At 45.5% G+C, this 20,133-nt stretch overlaps 1 protein-coding gene across 2 annotated transcripts in view; it reads left to right on the plus strand.

The window, feature by feature from the left end:
• Positions 1–778: 778 nt before the first annotated feature.
• Positions 779–20,133, plus strand: part of SLC25A45 (solute carrier family 25 member 45) — a 55,166-nt gene continuing 35,811 nt past the window's right edge. Inside the window, exons 1-3 of one of the 2 annotated variants that reach the window (XM_040328591.1) lie at positions 780–1,018; positions 14,993–15,036; positions 15,181–15,252. In XM_040328591.1, the coding sequence (XP_040184525.1) occupies positions 982–1,018; positions 14,993–15,036; positions 15,181–15,252 (153 nt within the window). In that variant the 5' untranslated portion in view covers positions 780–981. Of the gene's footprint in view, positions 1,019–14,992; positions 15,037–15,180; positions 15,253–20,133 lie in introns of both variants that reach the window. The other variant, XM_040328592.1, reaches the window with a different exon arrangement.

A 20,133-nucleotide genomic window follows, 5' to 3' on the forward strand; every position in this document is an offset into this window, starting at 1 on the left:
TAGGACCAAAAGTAGTACAGGGAGCATTTTCAAAGTCGGACCGACTTGTGTAGGACGCTACAAGACGCTCTCATAGGGAAACATTGAACACAGAGCAAAGTAGAATGAAAGTAGTGTAGTAGTGTGAACCCAGCCTGATTCTAGGCTGGGTCACAGTCGACTGTCGTTTTAAGTCAATGATCTGGTAAGCTGCTCATGACTCTGGCAGTTGAGTTGCATATATATTAAGTGTGGACCATCAGGGTGGAATTCATCATTCCGTACATTAGGATCGTGGAACCCCTGGAGAATTTTATTGACTTTCTTCTTTTTAAACCCTGAGGTTTACTTTATCCAATTGACTTTATAACACACGAAGTCTGGGTGCCATGGCGCAGTTCTAACCCCCCTTTTTCCTGATTCTAGGCTTACCTATAGGTAGAAGTCAAAAAAGAGGGTTTACAACCACTTTAAGGCACACCTGTGCAGTAATCATGCTGTCTAACAGCATCTTGATATGCCACACCTGTGAGGTGGATGCATTATCTTGACAAAGAAGAAGTGCTCACTAACATTGATTTAGCCAGATTTGTGAACAATATTAGAAAGAAATAGGCCTTTTGTGTACATAGAAAAAGTCGTAGATCTTTGCGTTCAGCTCACGATAAATAGGGGCGAACACAAAACAAAAGTGTTGCGTTTGTAATTTTGCTCAGTGTGTATGTATATGTATGTGTATATATATAATATATATATAGAGAGAGAGAGCGTGCGCTCTTAGTGGAAACAGGTCTGTGGTTAATATTGCTGCTGTTAAAACAGCGATGCAGTCGTTTTTGTAGTCATTAGCCAATTCCACTTTTTCATGTATTTACTTGAAAAGCAACAGTACTACTGTCCACTTACTAGTTAAAGGTTACACAAAGTCAAAGTTCAACATGTTTGCCTGCAGTGTAGATTTTCTTTTATAGGTGAAATTCACATTTTCCTGGAGATCGTACTATGTCGTTTACTGAATTCATTGCTGGGTGGATTTCAGGTAAATCATATATTGCTCAATTGTTCATGTCACTGTGTATATATGTTTTTATGGCAGAAGTACAAAAGCAAAGGTCTTTGTATTTGTTAGTAGAATGCCTTTGTATTCTTTGGAAACATTGCTCTGCACTACGGAAATTATTGCAGTGCTGTGAAACATTGTACATGTAGGAAGGCTTTAGGCAGTACTCCCTGAAAAGTGTGTGCAAATGTCTCTTATCAAACCAAGAAGGGGCATCTGGTTACATTCCATTTTACATACACATGTCCAGGGAGCATTGCCTAAAATATCCTTACCTGTTAAATGTACACCACTTCTGTGACACTTTTTTTAGGTTGGCAAGAACCAATAACCAATGAAACTCATTGGTTCAAATAGTGTTCGGGTGTTTTAGTTCCGCAGAAGCTGTGTTTTTTTTTTTAATGGAGCTGACGTGTAAACATAATATGTTCCCATAAGTCCTCTCACCTTTTTAAAATAATTATTTGAATATGACAGTGACCATTCTGATAGATGCTGCTGGTATACTTTTGGACTCTATTGACAAAGGGCTAGATTCAGGTAGCCGGGCGCATTGTTACGGCGGCGTATCTTATTTACGCTACGCCGCCGTAAATCAGAGAGGCAAGTGCTGTATTCACAAAGCACTTGCCTCCTAAGTTGCGGCGGCGTAGCGTAAATGGGGCCGGCATAAGCGCGCCTAATTCAAATGAGTATGAGGGGGGCGTGTTTTATGTAAATGTGTGGTGACCCGACGTGATTGACGTTTTTTACGAACGGCGCATGCGCCGTCCGTGTACATATGCCAGTGTGCATTGCTCCAAAGTATGCCGCAAGGACGTATTGGTTTCTACGTGAACGTAAATTACGTCCAGCCCTATTCGCGAACGACTTACGCAAACGACGTAAAAAATTCAAAATTCGACGCGGGAACGACGTCCATACTTAACATTGCGTACGCCTCATAGAAGCAGGAGCAACGTTACGCCGGAAAAGCCTTACGCAAACAAATTCCGCCGGGCGCACGTACGTTTGCAAATCGGCGTATCTAGGTCATTTGCATATTCTACGCCGAAAACGACGGAAGTGCCAACGACGGTGTAAGAGACTTACGCCAGTCGGATCTTAGGCTAATTTCGGCGTATCTTGCTTTCTGAATACAGAAAGAAGATAAGCTGGCGCAGCTTTGAATTTACGCGGCGTATCTATAGATACGCAGGCGTAAATCAATGCTGAATCTAGCCCAAAGTGTTTATTTGGTGGAAAATATCAGGGGCATAGATATTTTTTCTTCCTGGGAGTTCAGACTTGGGCATCTAGAGTAAAATAATCATTCTGCATGTGCAGTGCGCTGTGGCAGTATTTGGTTGTGGCAAAATTGGGAGAGACTTAAAATGTGAGCCTACACACTGTGTACATGGCAAGTTGGCAACATATGACACAGTTTTTGTATCCACAAATAGTCTGTAATTACTGTGCCACAAGCAGGAGTCTAACTGAGACCAGGAGTGCAGAACAGAGCGCAGGGGTCAGGAATGCAAATGCACAGAATGCAGGGGTCAGGCAGTGGGTAATGCACAGGCCAGTAGACAGAGTACAACAAAAAATCTTTCTCCCCAAGCCCAAATCCCCCCTGGCATTAATCCCCCCCCCCCCCCACTAGTAAAGATCTCCAGCTCCAGTATAGATTCACCCCTCCAGTACAGATGTACTGATTTCCCTCCATAGTACAGCCCCCTCCCCTTCCTTCTCCTAGTGTAGCTTTTCCCAGAAAGTACAGCTTTCCCCAAGTGAAGCTTTCCTCTCTCCATGAAATCGACTTGCCAGACCAGGCGTAGTGAGCTCAATCAGAGGAAGTCCTCCCTTAACTGCTTTAGGGGACTAGAGCCACGGAGGACCTAAAGAGAGCCTTCCTCTCTCTGAACTGCCACTGCCTGTCTTGGAGTTTTGACAGATGACAGGAATGGTGTCTGCAGCTGTGGGTGCTCTGAGGGGGAATGTGAACCCCCCATTCTCTCCCTCCTTATCTACACCCCTTGATAACATTCAGAATGTTGGACCTCTTACCAATGCACCCCGCCACAAATACTACTTTTACCTGAAGAGAGTGGGTCTCTCAAAAGCTGGTCCAGAGAAAAGTTCTTGCTAACAAATGAAGTCATTAAAGTGGTTGTAGATCTTTAACAACCACTTTTACCTACAGGGAAGCCTAGATTAACCACTTAAGGACCGCCGCACGACAATATACGTCGGCAGAATGGCGCGGCTGGGCACATGGGAGTATACATACGTCCCCTTTAAGAGCCCAGCCGTGGGTCGCGAGCGCGCCCCCCCCCCCCAGGCGGTGCGTTTGCGACCCGGTCCAAAGCTCCGTGACCTCGCCCGCGGACCCGGTTGGCGTGTGTGTCCCACGATCGGGTCACCAGAGCTGAAGAACAGGGAGAGGTGAGTAGGGTTGCCACCTCATCCCTTTAAAAAGGAACACATCTGAATTACACAGGTTCTGAGGCTAATTTAATGCAGATAAGGCACCAAGTGAGTTTAATTACCACCTTAATCAGCCACAGAACCTGTGTAATTCAGATGTGTTCCTTTTTAAAGGGATGAGGTGGCAACCCTAGAGGTGAGTGTAAACAAACCTTCCCCGTTCTTCTCTGTGGCAATGTCAGTGATTGTCTGTTCCCTGATATAGGGAACGACGATCACTGATGTCACACATCCAGCCCCGCCCCCCTACAGTTAGAAACACACATGAGGTCACACTTAACCCCTACAGCGCCCCCCAGTGGTTAACCCCTTCACAACCATTGTCATTTTCACAGTAATCGGTGCATTTTTTTAGCACTTTTCGCTGTGTGAAGTGACAATGGTCCCAAAAATGTGTCCGATGTGTCCGCCATAATGTCGCAGTCAGGAAAAAAATTGCTGATCGCCACATTTGGAAGTAAAAAAAAAATATTAATAAAAATGCCGTAAAACTATCCCCTATTTTGTAAACGCTCTAAATTTTGCGCAAACCAATCGATAAACGCTTATTGCAATTTTTTTTTACCAAAAATAGGTAGAAGAATACGTATCGCCTAAACTGAGGAAAAAAAAAGGATTTTTTATATCCTTTTTTTTGTGGATATTTATTATAGCAAAAAGTAAAAAATATTGATTTTTTTTTCAAAATTTTCGCTCTATTTTTGATTATAGCGCAAAAAATAGAAACAGCAGAGGTGATCAAATACCACCAAAAGAAAGCTCTATTTGTGAGAAAAAAAGGACGCCAATTTTGTTTGGGAGCCACGTCGCACAACTGCGCAATTGTCAGTTAAAGCGACGCAGTGCCGAATCGCAAAAAGGGGCAAGGTCCTTAACCTGCATATTGGTCCGGGTCTTAAAGCGGTGGTTCCCCCTTAAAAACAACTTTTTTTTATTCCACTGCCCCCCCACATTCCATCACAATTAAGGCACATATTTTTTGACGGTTGGCGAAAGGAGCCGAACGGCGAGTCGGCGCTATACTGCGCATCGCCGTTCAGCTCCTTTCGCCAATCGTGACGCGGCTTACGCGACGGGGGGAGAGCTCGTTTTTGGGCAAAACGTCAATCAACAGCATGTGAGGAACGCCCACTCCCGCGGGACTCGCAACCCGGATGCACGGGTGAATATGCTGTAGTAAGGTATGTACAGCAGGAAAAAAAAAATATGTGCCTTAATCGTGATGGAATGTGGGGGGGCAGTGGAATAAAAAAAAGTTGTTTTTAAGGGGGAACCACCGCTTTAAGTTGTTAAGGCTTACCTGTAGGTGCACGAAATATCTCCTAAACCTCCACGGTCTAGGAGATATATACAGAAATGGCAGGCGCCATAGACAACGGCGCAGGCACACTTTAGCAACAGCGATTGTGCCGTTCCTAAAGGAGCCTGTGCCGTGACTGGCGGCTCCCGCGCGGAGTGACATCATTGCAGCTCTAACCAATCACAGCACCGGAGCAGCGATACCAGGAAGTAACCCCTGGAAAAGATGTCGGCCATCCGAGCAGTGTACGAGAACGGCTGCGGGGGCTTCAATCGGAGGTAAGTATTATATAATGAGCTAGTATTCTATGCATACTAGCTCATTATGTCTTTGTCTTGCAGGGTTTTTTTTAGGCTTTACTTCCTCTTTAACAAAAGGCAACATGGGTACTAAGGCATAGGAATCTTCCAGAATCCCTCACCCCAGTAACCATAATGAATTATCAGAGTCCTTCCATTTTTGGATGTAAGACTCTATTGGAGATCTCCCATCTTTACCAGTAGATATGGATTTTCTGTAAAGAGAAGGGCCACTGTTGTGAAAAAAAAATCCCTTATGGATTATTGTCATGTGTTTAATGAAGCAGTATTTTTTACTCTTTTTATTTGCATTTGAGCAAATGAGGATGTCAACACAGTCCTTTTATCAATTTAATGAGGCAGCGCAAGGTACCCCTCATTGTAGTTACCCATTTTGAGAACTGGTGATTAGCACTGAGCTGGCTAGAAACTACAGATCAGAGCTTGACAAACAAAATACCTAAAATGGAAAAAGATGGTGAAAAAAAATCTGACAGGGGTTATAACCCTCCCACGCTCTATCCAAAATGAAAAAAAAAAGTTTTGCCTATAGTTCTAATTTAAGGTAAATTAATATGAAGTTTGGGGAAGGATTAGATCATCTGTGAATTGTTTTATTGCTATCTTTGTTTACTTGTGGCTGGGTTCACACTAGTCCGACATACGCTCCGACATTGGGAGCTCATGTCGCATGACGTGTGAAAAGCAATGTTTCCCTATGGGAGCAGTCTTAACTGGTCCGACACATGTCGGTCCGACTTTGCAAACGCTCCCTGTACTACTTTGGTCCGACTTTGATCCTATTTCACTCCATTGAACATCAATGAAGTAGGATCAAAGTCGGAACGCAGTCTTGCACACTCCGACTTTGGAATGCGACTTGTATTCTACTGATCTTGAGGGGGAACTCCACACCAAATTTTAAGCAAAAAAACGACAAGGGTTCCCCTCCAAGAGCATACCAGGCCCATAGGTCTGGTGCGGATTTAAAGGGGAACCCCCCTACGCCGAAAAAACAGCGTGGGGGTCCCCCCAAAATCCATACCAGACCTGTATCCGAGCAGCAGCCCGGCCGGTCAGGAAAGGGGGTGGGGAGGAGCGAGCGCCTCCCCTCCTTAACCGTGCCAGGCCGCATGCCCTCAACATGGGGAGGTAGGTGCTATGGGGCAGGGGGCGCACTGCGGCCCCACAGCACCCTGCCCCCAGGGGACAGGGCCTCTTCCCGACAACCCTGGCCGTTGGTTGTCGGGGTCTGCGGGCGGGGGGTTTATCGGAATCTGGGAGCCCCCTTTAACAAGGGGGCCCCCAGATACCGGCCCCCCACCCTAGGTGAATGTGTATGGGGTATTTACCGCCGTCTGGTTCTCTTCCGCCGGGTGGGGGCCAGAGCATGATGGGACTGTGACGTCATAAGAGACCTATATAAGTCGGTGCGAGCTGCGCACACGGCATTACAGCGGGAGGAAGCGACATGTCAACAGCGAAGAAGAAGGCAGAAGGAGAAGGCAGAAGGATGCAGAGGGTGACAGAAGCCCGGGCACCCCCCCCCCCGCCGAAGATGTCGGAGGAAGCCCGGGAGGGGGCCGCTGTAAAAGAGCTAAAGAAGAAAGCGGCCCCCACCCGGCGGAAGAGAACCAGACGGCGGTGAAGACTGGGACCCCCCAGAAGACGTCGGAAGAAGCAAGCCCCCCCCTCGTAAAAGAGCTAAAGAAGAGAGGGGGGCCCCGGAGCTGACTAATAAAATATTTTAAAAACCTGTGTAGCGTGTTTATTTTTTTAACACTTTACTTCCAGGTGAATGGGTAGGGGTACGATGTACCCCATACTCATTCATCTTGGGTGGGGGGCCTTGTTAAAGGGGGCTCCCAGATTCTGATAAGCCCCCCGCCCGCAGACCCCGACAACCAATGGCCAGGGTTGTCAGGAAGAGGCCCTGTCCTCATCAACATGGGGGCAGGGTGCTGTGGGGTGGGGGGGCCGCAGTGCGCCCCCCCTGCCTCATACACCTACCTCCCCATGTTGAGGGCATGCAGCCTGGCACGGTTAAGGAGTGGGGGCCGCTCGCTCGTCCCCACCCCCTTTCCTGACCGGCCGGGCTGCTGCTCGGATACGAGTCTGGTATGGATTTTGGGGTTACCCCCATCGGCGTAGGGGGTTCCCCTTTAAATCCGCACCAGACCCATGGGCCTGGTATGCTCTTGAAGGGGAACCCATGCCGTTTTTTTGCTTAAAATTTGGCGTTGAGTTCCCCCTCGAGATTCATATCAAACAGTGCCTGATATTGGCAGGGATCCAAGTCGGATCCCCACTCATTGAAAGTCGGACTTCAAGTCCAGGGCAAAGTCGGATCAAAGTAGTATCCTGTTAATTAAAGTCGGATGGATGTAGGACCAATGTAGGATAAATGTAGGACCAATGTAGGATCAGTGTAGGACCAATGTCGCAGAGCAAAGTAGGATGAAAGTCGTGTAGTATAGTGTGAACCCAGCCTGAGGGAGATTCATCCCTCTGTTTGTACTTTTTACTGAATAAGAAAGGCGGGGACATCCAAAATTTTATGCCGCGTACACACGATCATTTTTCGGCTTGTAAAAAACGTCGTTTTTCAGCCTCTAGAAAAATACAACGTTTTTTCCAACTTCATCATTAAAATGACGTTGCCCACACACGATCATTGAAAAAACAATGCTCTAGCAAAGCACGGTGACGTGACATACAACACGTACAATGGCACTATAAAGGGGAAGTTCCATGCGGATGACGCCACCCTTGGGGCTGCTTTAGCTGATTTTGTGTTAGTAAAAGACGATTCGCGCTTTTCTGTTTGTTACAGCGTGATGAATGTGCTTACTCCATTACGAACGCTAGTTTTACCAGAACGAGCGCTCCCGTCTCATAACTTGTTTCTGAGCATGCGCGGGTTTTATCATGTCGTTAAAGCCCACACACGATCATTTTTTACAACCCGGAAAACGACATAGTTTAAAACGTTGTGAAAAAATAGAGCATGTTCGAATTTTTTTTTTTACGTTTTTCAGAAACCGAAAAATGCTGTGGAGCCCACACACAATCGTTTTAAATGACATTTTAAAAAACTTAGTTTTTTACAAGCCAAAAAATGATCGTGTGTACGCGGCATAAGAGTTGTCCCCAGGACAACAGGTATGGACACCTGTCTAAGATGGGAAATTACCTCACTTCAGGAAATTTCTTCTAAATTTCTGTTGCGTCTCTGGGACAGGAAGTGAATGATTTTTCACCAGTGGCACACAGACAGCAAAAAAAGAAACTGGCAGGGTTTTTAACCCTTTCCTACTGTATACGAACAAAAAAAAGCTTGACCATACACAATCTTTACCCACTTTCCACCCAGCTAATGTATATAAACGGCGGGTGCTCTCTAGTTCCAAGAGGTCGTACCCATATGTGCTCTTGTTTATGTAACTGCACGATCTGTGACTACTGTGTCTGCTGGGCCCTTGTGAAAATGACAACTTTGTGAACAAAAATATTTATTAAAAGAAAAAAAATGGGCAACTGGCAGGATTTTGAATGCAGAAGAGACATGCTTTGTCTTTTCTGCATTAAAATTAATTACCTGCCTGTCTGCCCCTGTACCCTGCCCTCAATTAAAGCGGTCAGTGATTGAGACCCGGAAGCTGGCCGCCCAAAGATGTGAGCAGATGGCGTGAAGCTTCAGGATGCCGCATCACTGGATCCATGGTTCTGCTGTAATTTTTTAATTTTCCAAGAAATTGTAAAAAATAAAATTACAACTTCAAAAACTTACCATGCCTCTAAATATCTTGGACTGTCTTCTTTCCAAAAAGGGGTAATTTGGGAGAATTTGTACTGTCCTGGTATGTGAGGCTTCAAGAAATGAGATGAGTACATCAGGATTATTCCACTTTCAAATATACAGTACATACCATAGTTTTGTAGACTATGGGCCAGATTCTCGTACCTCCGCGTAAAATTGTGCAGGCGTAACGTATCTGATTTACGTTACGCCTCCGCAATTTACACGGGCAAGTGCTGTATTCTCAAAGCACTTGCTCCGTAAGTTGCGGCGGCGTAGCGTAAATCGGCCGGCGTAAGCCCGCCTAATTCAAATTTGGATCAGGGGGGGCGTGTTTTATGTAAATGTACTGTGACCCGACGTGATTGATTATAAACGCAACACTTTTGTGTTTGCCTCTATTTATCATCAGAATTTCCGTCAGCACAAGATTGAGAGCTGGTTCTCAAATTTTTTAGTCGGAAAAAAATCCTATCGGAAAATCCAATCGTCTGTAGCAATTCCGACACGCAAAATTCCGACGCACGCTTGGAAACAATTCGATGCATGCTCGGAAGCATTGAACTTAATTTTCTCGGCTCATCGTAGTGTTGTACGTCACCGCGTTCTTGACGAACGAAAGTTCAGAGAACTTTTGTGTGACCGTGTGTATGCAAGCCAAGCTTGAGCTGAATTCCGTCGGAAAAAACATCCAAGGTTTTCCGACGGAAAATCCGATCGTGTGTACGGGGCATAAGCCTTTTTCTGACATTTGTTGCTTACAAGTTAATCGTTTTTGTTGCTATAAAATTACTTAGAACCCCCAAAAATTATATATATATATATATATATATATATATATATATATATATATATATATATATATAGCAGAGATCCTAGAGAATAAAATGGCTGTTGTTACAATATTTTTTATGTCACACGGTATTTGTGCAAATGGTCTTTCAAACACAATATTTTGGCAAAAAATACACTTCAATGAATTAAAATGAAACTAAACACGTGGATGGTCTCTGCTGCTGCTATCTGGGCTTTATAGTTAGGGATGGGCGAACGGTTCAGCCCAAGCATAAGTTCGGGCCGAACTTTCGTTCGGTCGTTCGGGAAACACGTTCAACCGTTTCTACGCCCCCCCCAAACTGACCACAATGCATTGCAGCGCTGAACAGTACATTGAAAGCCCTGATTGGCTGAAGTATAAAAGTATTCTTGCAATTGCAGCCATTATCAGTGTGATTTCGGCATGGAGAGAGATAGAACAGGGCTCTGTTCAGTGCTATTAGTTAGTTAGTGTGCTATACTGTGCTATTATGCTTCAATTGTCAGTGTAGAATATTAGTTTAGTGTCAGTCTAGGGCAGTGATGGCGAACCTTGGCACCCCAGATGTTTTGGAACTACATTTCCCATGATGCTCTTGCACTCTACAATATAGTGGAGAATCCTGGGAAATGTAGTTTCAAAACATCTGGGGTGCCAAGGTTCGCCATCACTGGTCTAGGGATAGTGTGAGTGTAGTGAGGAGGACCATCATTCAGCTTTGCATAGTGTGTAGCTAGAGTAGGGACAGCTCAGAAAGTTTCACTGTAGTGTAGTGAGACCGTGTCATTTCTACATACATTAGTGTAGAGTAGGGAAAGTTCAAATAGTTTCAGTGTAGTGAGACCGTGTCAGTAATCTTGACATTAGTGTATAGCTAGAGTAGGGACAGTTCAGATAGCATCAGTATAGTGACAGTTGAACACCGTCTATTTGATTGCGTTACTGCCAGTTTAGCGCTATTTACTTCTGTGTGTGTTACTGACAGTTTAACGCCATATCGTTTTGCGTGTGTTGCTGCCAGTTTTACTCCATATATTTCTGCGTGGGTTACTGCCAGTTTAACGCCATATAGTTCTGTGTGCGTTACTGCCAGTTTAACGCCATATAGTTCTGTGTGCGTTAATGCCAGTTTAACGCCATATAATTCTGTGTGCATTACTGCCAGTTTCACGCCATATAGTTCTGTGTGCGTTACTGACAGTTTAACGCTGTATCGTTTTGCGTGCGCTACTGCCAGTTTAACGCCATATAGTTCTGTGCGTCACTGTACGTTTGGCTCATTATATTGCAGTATATTATATTGTATTTGTGGAGTGTGTCTGTGTAGTGTGAGTATTCAAATTAAAGGGCACCAAACACCTCTTTACATTGATTAAAGTGCATCTACGTACAGATTTCAACTTCTCCTTTACATTTGCTTATAAGCACCGCCCCCTCACTCCCAATAATGTCTGGGAGGACAACAAGGAGAGGCAGACATTCCCCTGGCACTGTAAGGGGGCCATCAACAAATGTGTCCACAGGCAAAAGTGGACGTGGTGGTCGGTCACCAGGCAGGGCTTAATTTCCTCTGTTTGGTGAGTTTACCCATGCTATCCAGCCACAGCATGCAGAGGAGGTGGTGGACTGGCTTACTAAACCTTCTCATCCTCTGTCACACAAGCAGAGACAAGTGTGCAGTCCCCTGCAGTTGCCAGAGTAGATAAACCTGCCTCCTTGTCCACGTCTATTCCTGCCATAGCCCTAACATCAGCCACTGAGGAGTCAGCTGAGTTATTTGACCACAGCATTAGCCACTTGCTCCTTAATGATGCCCAGCCATTACTGGATTCAGATGCTGTTTCTGAGGTTAAGGCTGATAGGAACATGAGCCTAGAGAGAGGGAGGAACACTGGTAGACAAATTGACATTCATGTTCCCCAAGCCACAGCGTATTGCCAAGTTGTCTCCAGTGGTAATGATGAAGATGGAGGAGATGGAGATGATGATGATGTCACTGATGTGACTTGGGTGCCAGATAGAGCAGAAGAGGAAACTGAAGGTGAGGCGGCACAACCCAAGGAGGTCGACATCAAGAAAGAGTAGAGAGCAGCCACCCTATTCCATCACATTCTGCCGCTGTTATCTCCCGGTCCACTCCCCACTAGAGATGAGCCAAACACCCCCCTGTTCGGTTCGCACCAGAACTTGCGAACACACCAAACGTTCTTGTGAACTTTAGAACCCTATTAAAGTCTATGGGACTCGAACGTTTGAAATCTAAAGTGCTAATTTTAAAGGCTAATATGCAAGTTATTCTCCTAAAAAGTGTTTGGGGACCCGGGTCCTGCCCCAGGGGACATGTATCAATGCAAAAAAAAAGTTTCAAAAACGGCTGTTTTTTCGGGAGCAGTGATTTTAATAATGCTAAAAGTGAAACAATAAATATGAAATATTCCTTTAAATTTCGTACCTAGGGTGGGTGTAAAGTTAGCATGTGAAATAGCGCATGTTTCCCGTACTTAGAACTGTCTCTGCACAAAGTGTCATTTCTGAAAGAAAAAAAGACATTTAAAACTGACTTACGGCTATAAGGAATTGTCGGCTCTGGCAATTCAGAGCTAATTCATTCATAAAAAAAAATAAAATAGCGCGGGGGTCCCCCCAAATTCAATTACCAGGCCCTTCAGGTCTGGAATGGATAATAAGGGGAACCCCGCCGTCAATTTTAAAAAAAATTACGTGGGGTTCCCCCCAAATATCCATTCCAGACCCTTCATGTCTGGTGTGGATTTTAAGGGGAACTCCACCCCAAATTAAAAAAAAATATGGCGTGAAGTTCCCCCAAACATCCACACCAGACCCCTTATCCGAGCACGTTAACCTGGCCGGCCGCAGAAAAGAGGGGGGGACAGAGTGCGGCCCCCCCTCTCCTGAACCGTACCAGGCCACATGCCCTCAACATGGGGAGGATGTCCCCATGTTGATGGGGACAAGGGCCTCATCCCCACAACCCTTGCCCGGTGGTTGTGGGGGTCTGCGGCGGGGGGCTGATCAGAATCTGGAAGACCCCTGTAACAAAGGGGACCCCCAGATCCTGGCCCCGCCTATGTGAATTGGTAATGGGGTACATTGTACCCCTACCATTTAACGAAGGAAGTGTAAATAGTTGGAAAAAACACACACACACACACACACACACCGTAGAAAAAAGTCCTTTATTAATAAAAAATAAATTAAAAAAATCCAGCGGTGGTAATCCACTCGTCCCGGCTTCCTGCTCCAACATTGTCTGTATCCAGCGACGGGTGATCTCCTCTCCGGTCCAGCGATGACAAGATCTTCCGGCATCCAGAGCTCCAGAGCACAGCATCGGAGGCCGCCTCTCTCTGCCGGACACAGCCCAGCGGAATGACGCGGCTGAAGCTTTGACATTTCTTATATAGGGGAGGCGGGGCCACCCGTCACATGACCCCGCCCCCTCTGACGCAAGGGGAAAGACCGGGCTTCCCCAGTGACGTAGCAGAGGGTGCGGGGTCATGTGACAGGTGGCCCCGCCTCCCCATATAAGAAATGTCAAAGCTTCAGCCACGTCATTCCACTGGGCTGTGTCCGGCGGAGAGAGGCGGCCTCCGATGCTGTGCTCTGGAGCTCTGGATGCCGGAAGATCTTCTCATGGACCGGAGAGGAGGTCACCCGTCGCTGGATACAGACAATGTTGGAGCAGGAAGCCGGGACGAGTGGATTACCACCGCTGGATTTTTTTTCTATTGATAAAGGACTTTTTTCTATGGTGTGTGTGTGTGTGTGTATGTGTTTTTTCCAACTATTTACACTTCCTTCGTGAAATGGTAGGGGTACAATGTACCCCATTACCAATTCACATAGGGGGGGGCCAGGATCTGGGGGTCCCCTTTGTTAAAGGGGTCTTCCAGATTCTGATAAGCCCCCCCGCCCGCAGACCCCCACAACCACCGGGCAAGGGCAAGGGTTGTGGGGATGAGGCCCTTGTCCCCATCAACATGGGGACATTCTCCCCATGTTGAGGGCATGTGGCCTAGTACGGTTCAGGAGAGGGGGAGCCGCACTCTGTCCCCCCTCTCTTCTGCGGCCGGCCAGGTTAACGTGCTCGGATAAGGGGTCTGGTGTGGATTTTTGGGGGAACTCCACGCCATTTTTTTTTTAATTTTGGGTGGAGTTCCCCTTAAAATCCACACCAGACCTGAAGGGTCTGGAATGGATATTTCGGGGGAACCCCAAGTAATTTTTTTTTAATTGACGGCGGGATTCCCCTTAATATCCATTCCAGACCTGAAGGGCCTGCTAATTGAATTTGGGGGGGGACCCCCACGCTATTTTTTCTTTTTTTTTTATGAATGAATTCGTTCTGAATTGCCAGAGCCGACAATTCATTATAGCCGCAAGTCAGTTTTAAATGTCTTTTTTTTCTTTCAGAAATGACACTTTGTGCAGAGACAGTTCTAAGTACGGGAAACATGCGCTATTTCACATGCTAACTTTACACCCCCCCCCTAGGTATGAAATTTAAAGGAATATTTCACTTTTATTGTTTCACTTTTAGCATTATTAAAATCACTGCTCCCGAAAAAAATGCAGTTTTTAAAACTTTTTTTGCATTGATAAATGTCTCCTGGGAGACATTTGGCAGCACATTACCAACTGACATGGAATTGCATACATGTGAGAGCAAAGAAAGAATTATAGTAAATAAAAGAGGATAGCAGATTGTGAACTTGCATTGTGATTTTGTTTTTCAAATTTACATGCCTAGGTCAGTGTTCAGGATAACAGCACTATATCTTGCAGAGTGGGAGTTAGGTCTTTCCAGATTTCACAGACTACACACTTTCAGGTCAGTCATTCACTAGCTAGTGAGCCCAGGATGAGGATGTCATCCTTGGAGCTTGTATTTTGTAAAGCAAGTTAACTTTTTTGGCAGGTTCACTTGCAGGGATGTAGAGCATAAATCACAAAAGGAGTTGAATGAGTATGTTTCACCCATACACAGACAGAATCTTGCCATATTGTGACTATAATGGCATCATCTGACTGGTAACTGGGGCTTACATCAATGCCTAATCTTTGTAAATGCTCATTTCTGCAGCTAGGTGGCAAAATATTGAATTACTAGAGCAGTTTTTTTTATACAGATAGTATTTTAATGGTACAAAAATCTGTATTCTATAAGTTATTTCATATGTTTAAGCTTCGTAGGGGAAAAAAAACTAAGCCCTTCTGCATTAACTACATCCAGTCTCTTTTTATTTTTTAGGTGCTCTTGGGCTGGTTGTTGGACATCCAATAGATACAGTTAAGGTGAAAAACCCAAGTCTGATGATGAGCAAAATGAAGTCACATTGCATCAATAAGCTTCCACTTTTGACTAATAAAACAAAATATCTGTACAAGTTTATATTTAAATGCTGATACTAAAGACATTGTCCCTTTTTCATGTTTTAGGTACGTATACAGACCCAGTCCAGGTACCATGGAATTATAGATTGCATAGTGAAAACTTATCAGAAAGAAACGGTGAGAATTATACTTTTGTATTCTGTAAAAGAAGAATATGATGTGATCGTATCAAGCAATATTTGATATGGGTCACAGGGTTGGGTATTTGGACTAGAATGTTTGGAATGGAATTTGAATAAAATATACATCTGCCCATTCTTGGACCACAATTGGCATTAAATAATTACAGATAATAATATTTTCATTACCATGCCAAGTTTATCCTTTCATGGAGAAAGCTGAATTTTAGAAATAGTTGTCAGCTTGCTTACCATCAGAATATCATATTTAAACATACACTGGCCTATTTCTCTCAAATATTGTTCACAAATCTGTCTGAGGCTGGGTTCACACTGGTGCGACACGACACTAGTACTACTTTGGATCCGACTTTGCCCTGCGACTTGAAGACAGAGACGCGTCCGACTTCAATGAACGGGGATCCGACTTGGATCCCCGCCAATACCAGGCACTGTGATTGGTATGAATCTTGAGGGGGAACTCCACACCAAATTTTAAATAAAAAAACAGCATGGGTTCCCCCTCTAAGATCATACAAGGCCCTTCAGTCTGGTGTGGATTTTAAGGGGAACCCCCCTACACCGAAAAAACAGCGTGATGTTACCCGGTGACCCCGCCCCTTATGACATCACCGACTGGGCGTGATGGGGCTGTGATGTCATAAGGGGCTTGGTCACCAGGTGACCAAGCCACATGCCTATATAAGTCATTGCACACCGCACACACGGCATTACATCGGGAGAGAGTGTCGTGTCAACATCGAGGGAAGAAGACGACGGAGAAGACGGGCCACCGCTAGTAAAAGAGCTGGCAAAAGAGCAGAAGATAGCGGGGGAGCCTGGCAGAAGGCACCAGAGAGCGGGAGAAGAACTGGAGAGTGGGAGGAGAGGCTGGAAAGTGGGAGAAGAGGCCGAAGAGACCTGCCTAATAAATTACTTTAAAAACTTGTGTAGTGTGTTTTTTTATTGACACTTTTATTTACCCCATATAGGGTGGGGGTCCGGGATCTGGGGGGCCCCTTATTAAAGGGGGCTCCTAGATTCCGATAAGCCCCCCCGCCCACAGACCCCGACAACCAACGGCCAGGGTTGTCGGGAAGATGCCCTTGTCCTCATCAACATGGGGACAGGGTGCTTTAGGGTGAGGTGCCGCAGGGCGCCCCCTGCCCCAAAGCAATCACTCCCCCATGTTGAGGGCATGCGGCCTGGTACGGTTCAGGAGGGGGGTGCTCACTCGTCCCCACCCCCTTTCCTGACCGGCCGGGCTGTATGCTCAGATAAGGGTCTGGTGTGGATTTTGGGGGGGACCCATGCCATTTTTTTTGGCATAGGGGGTTTCCCATAAAATATGCTCTTGGAGGGGGAACCCATGCTTTTTTTTATTTAAAATTTGGCGTAAAGTTCCTCCTCAAGATCATCAGAGCACAAGTCGCATGCCAAAGTCGGAGCATGCAAGACGGCGTTCTGACTTTGATCCAACTTCAATGATATTCAATGGACTGAAGTAGGATCAAAGTCGGACCAAAGTAGTACAGGGAAAATTTTCAAAGTCGGACCCACTTGTGTCAGACCAGTTAAGACGGCTCCCATAGGAGCCTGTGGAATGTAGGTCCATTCCTCTTCAATGGCTGTGCGAAGTTGCTGGATATTGTCAAGAAATGGAACATGCTGTCGTATACGCCGATCCAGAGCATCCCAAACATGCTCAATGGGTGACATATCCAGTGAGTATGCTGGCCATCCAAGAACTGGGATGTTTTCAGCTTCCATGAATTGTGTACAGATCCTTGCAACATGGGGCCGTGCATTATAATGCTGCAACATGAGGTGATGGTCGTGGATGAATGGCACAACAATGGGCCTCAGAATCTTGTCACAGTATCTCTGTGCATTTAAAATGCCATCAATAAAATGCACCTGTGTTCGTTGTCCATAGCATACGCCTGCCCATTCCATTACCCCACCACCACCATGGGCCACTCGATCCACAACGTTGACATCAGGAAGCCGCTCACCCACACAACGCCATACACGCTGTCTGCCATCTGCCCTGTACAGTGAAAACCGGGATTCATCCATGAAGAGAACACCTCTCCAAAGTGCCAGAGGCCATTGAATGTGAGCATTTGCCCACCCAAGTTGGTTACGACGACGAACTGCAGTCAGGTCGAGACCGCAATGAGAATGACGAGCATGCAGATGAGCCCCTGTGAGATGGTTTCTGACGGTTTGTGCAGAAATTCTTTGGTTATGCAAACTGATTGTTGCAGCAGCTGTCCAGGAGGCTGGTCTCAGACAATCTTGGAGGCGAAGATGCTGGATGTGGAGGTCATGAGCTGGTGTGGTTACATGTGGTCTGCAGTTGTGAGGCAGAGTTGGATGTACTGCCAAATTCTCTGAAACACCTTTGGAGACAGCATATGGTAGAGATATGAACATTCAATTCAAGGGCAAAAGTTCTGGTGGACATTCCTGCAGTCAACATGCCAATTCAAAACTTGCGACATCGTGCTGTGTGATAAAACTGCACATTTTACAGTGGCCTTTTATTATGGCCAGCCCAAGGCACACCTGTGCTGTATAATCAGCACCTTGATATGCCACCCCTGTGAGGTGGATGGATTATATGAGCAAAGGAGAAGTGCTCACTAAGGCTCCTTTCACACGGGCGGACCCAAATGGACGCTCCGTGCACCTCTATGGAGCAACGGATGTCAGTGGTGACATGTCCGCTGACATCTAACCCGCTCGGATCCACCAAAGTGTGACGGATGGAAACCCTATTTTCCACCTGTCTGGCGGATCGGATCGGATGAAGGCGGACTCTACGGTCCGTCTTCATCCGATTCCCATAGGGGAGAGAGCCGCTCTGACTGGTCGGTCCGTGCACAGTGTGCAGAGACAGATCTGTCATCTGCCTGCTGAGCTGGGATCGACGGAGCAATCCCAGCTGAGCAAAGTGGAGCCTGCACATGGACACATCCGTGTGAAAGGGCCCTAACATAGATTTAGACAGATTTGTGAACAATATTTGAGAGAAATAGGCCTTTTGTGTAGATAGAAAAAGTCAACTCATGATAAATAGGGGCAAACACAAAAGGGCTACGTTTTATAATTTAGCTCAGTGTATATTGGCTGTAGTTCAAAGGCCAGTTTTGGCTCAGTATTCAAAAATATTAAATTATACAATTTAGGCCTCATTTAGATATGTACAACTGTGTGAAGGTTTGTGTTCAGCGGTCTGGGGGTGCACATGTGTTATGTGCATGGGCATGCATGCAGTCTGTTGAAATCAATGAAAGGCAGCCAGCTGCATGGATCTGCACAGATTTCCACCTACATCCTTTAATGTACATACATGAGGGTCCAATGCATGGATCAGGACGGAGACAGACTATTCTGATTCATGCATCGTACCTGCACAGATGTACACTCTGGGATGCACATGGAGGTCCGTACAACTGTTATTAATTTAAACAGACTGCCTGCATGGAACACCTGTGCATCTTGGGCAGCTGAAAACGGCCCTTTGCACGGCCATACAGATTTGCACGCTCGTGTGAATGAGGCCTAAGGGTTGTCAAATACTTGTACTACTTTCAATTCCCAGTATATGATTAGGAAAAGTTAAACTGGAAATAAAGTATAACTCATTTTATTCTAGATGGAGTGGGTAAGGGTAAGAGCCTATGTCTGGTTTTTATTGCCCTCCGTATCCCCATTTGGGAGATTTGTCCTCACTATATGTCCTAAGGTCTGTTGTTAACGGGAGAAGAAGTGAGGAAATATCCACAATTTTTAAGGATTTACTTCCAAAGGGATTCTGTTTTGGTGAAGGTAAACAAGGTTTTACCCATTTTAACCAGATTTCCACTTCCTGTTGTGTCTCTGGTGACCGGAGGTGTCGCTAAATATTCCCAGTGGGAACTACCATCTGGTAGAATAAATGTAGTTTAGTTTAAATATGTTGTTCAGAAAACTTGTAAGGAGCTAGAAGGACATTTCACATCAGGTATTTAGGGTTTGTCTGCAGCTTCCTGGGATATCCACAGCATACATTCCTGAAGGCTGCAAATCTGCAGGCTGCTGATGTATTGTGAACAGAAAGAAAGTCGCCTCTAAGTGCAGAAAACTTTAATGGCCAAGGGGTTAAAAACACTTACTATCAGTAAATGTAAGCAAGCTCATCATATTATGTGAAGAATCCAGCATCAGTGGTCCCAACATAATCCAAACCATAGCGGGATGTTTGGGGTCCCAAATGTCCAGCAGAGGGAAGCTGCGGGGAAAGGACCAAGGAAGAAGCGGCCACGCTGTGTAGAACCAGCATGGAACACTGGACTTATGGATGATATCAGCGGAAATGCGCACGGGACAAGCGTGAAACGCAGAAGCTGGGAAATGATTTCTAAAGGACAGGATGTGTTTCAGAGCATCTAATAGGCTCCTTCTTTATGCCATAAAAGATGAGCCAATATTCAGTCCTTTATATAAAGACTATGGGTGTGATGGGGAAGAGAAGTGTGGGCGGAGACAATAAACGTCAGCAACCAGAATCCAAGAGCAATAACCAGTGATGCCAAGGATATGTGGAAGCTGGCAAGAAAACATAGAACATAAAACGTAAATATCATAAAACTGAATAAGGGAAAAGTATAAGTTGTGCTCATAAGTTTACATACCCTGGCAGAATTTATGATTTCTTGGCCATTTTTCAGAAAATATGAATGATAACACAAAAACTCATGGTTAGTGTTTGGCTAAAGCCATGTATTATTAATCAACTGTGTTTACTCTTTTTAAATCATAATGGCAACAGAAACTACCTAAATTACCCTGATCAAAAGTTTACATACCCCAGTTCTTAATACCGTGTATT

This window comes from Rana temporaria, chromosome 11 (genome assembly GCF_905171775.1).
Source record: "Rana temporaria chromosome 11, aRanTem1.1, whole genome shotgun sequence".
NCBI lineage: Eukaryota > Metazoa > Chordata > Amphibia > Anura > Ranidae > Rana > Rana temporaria.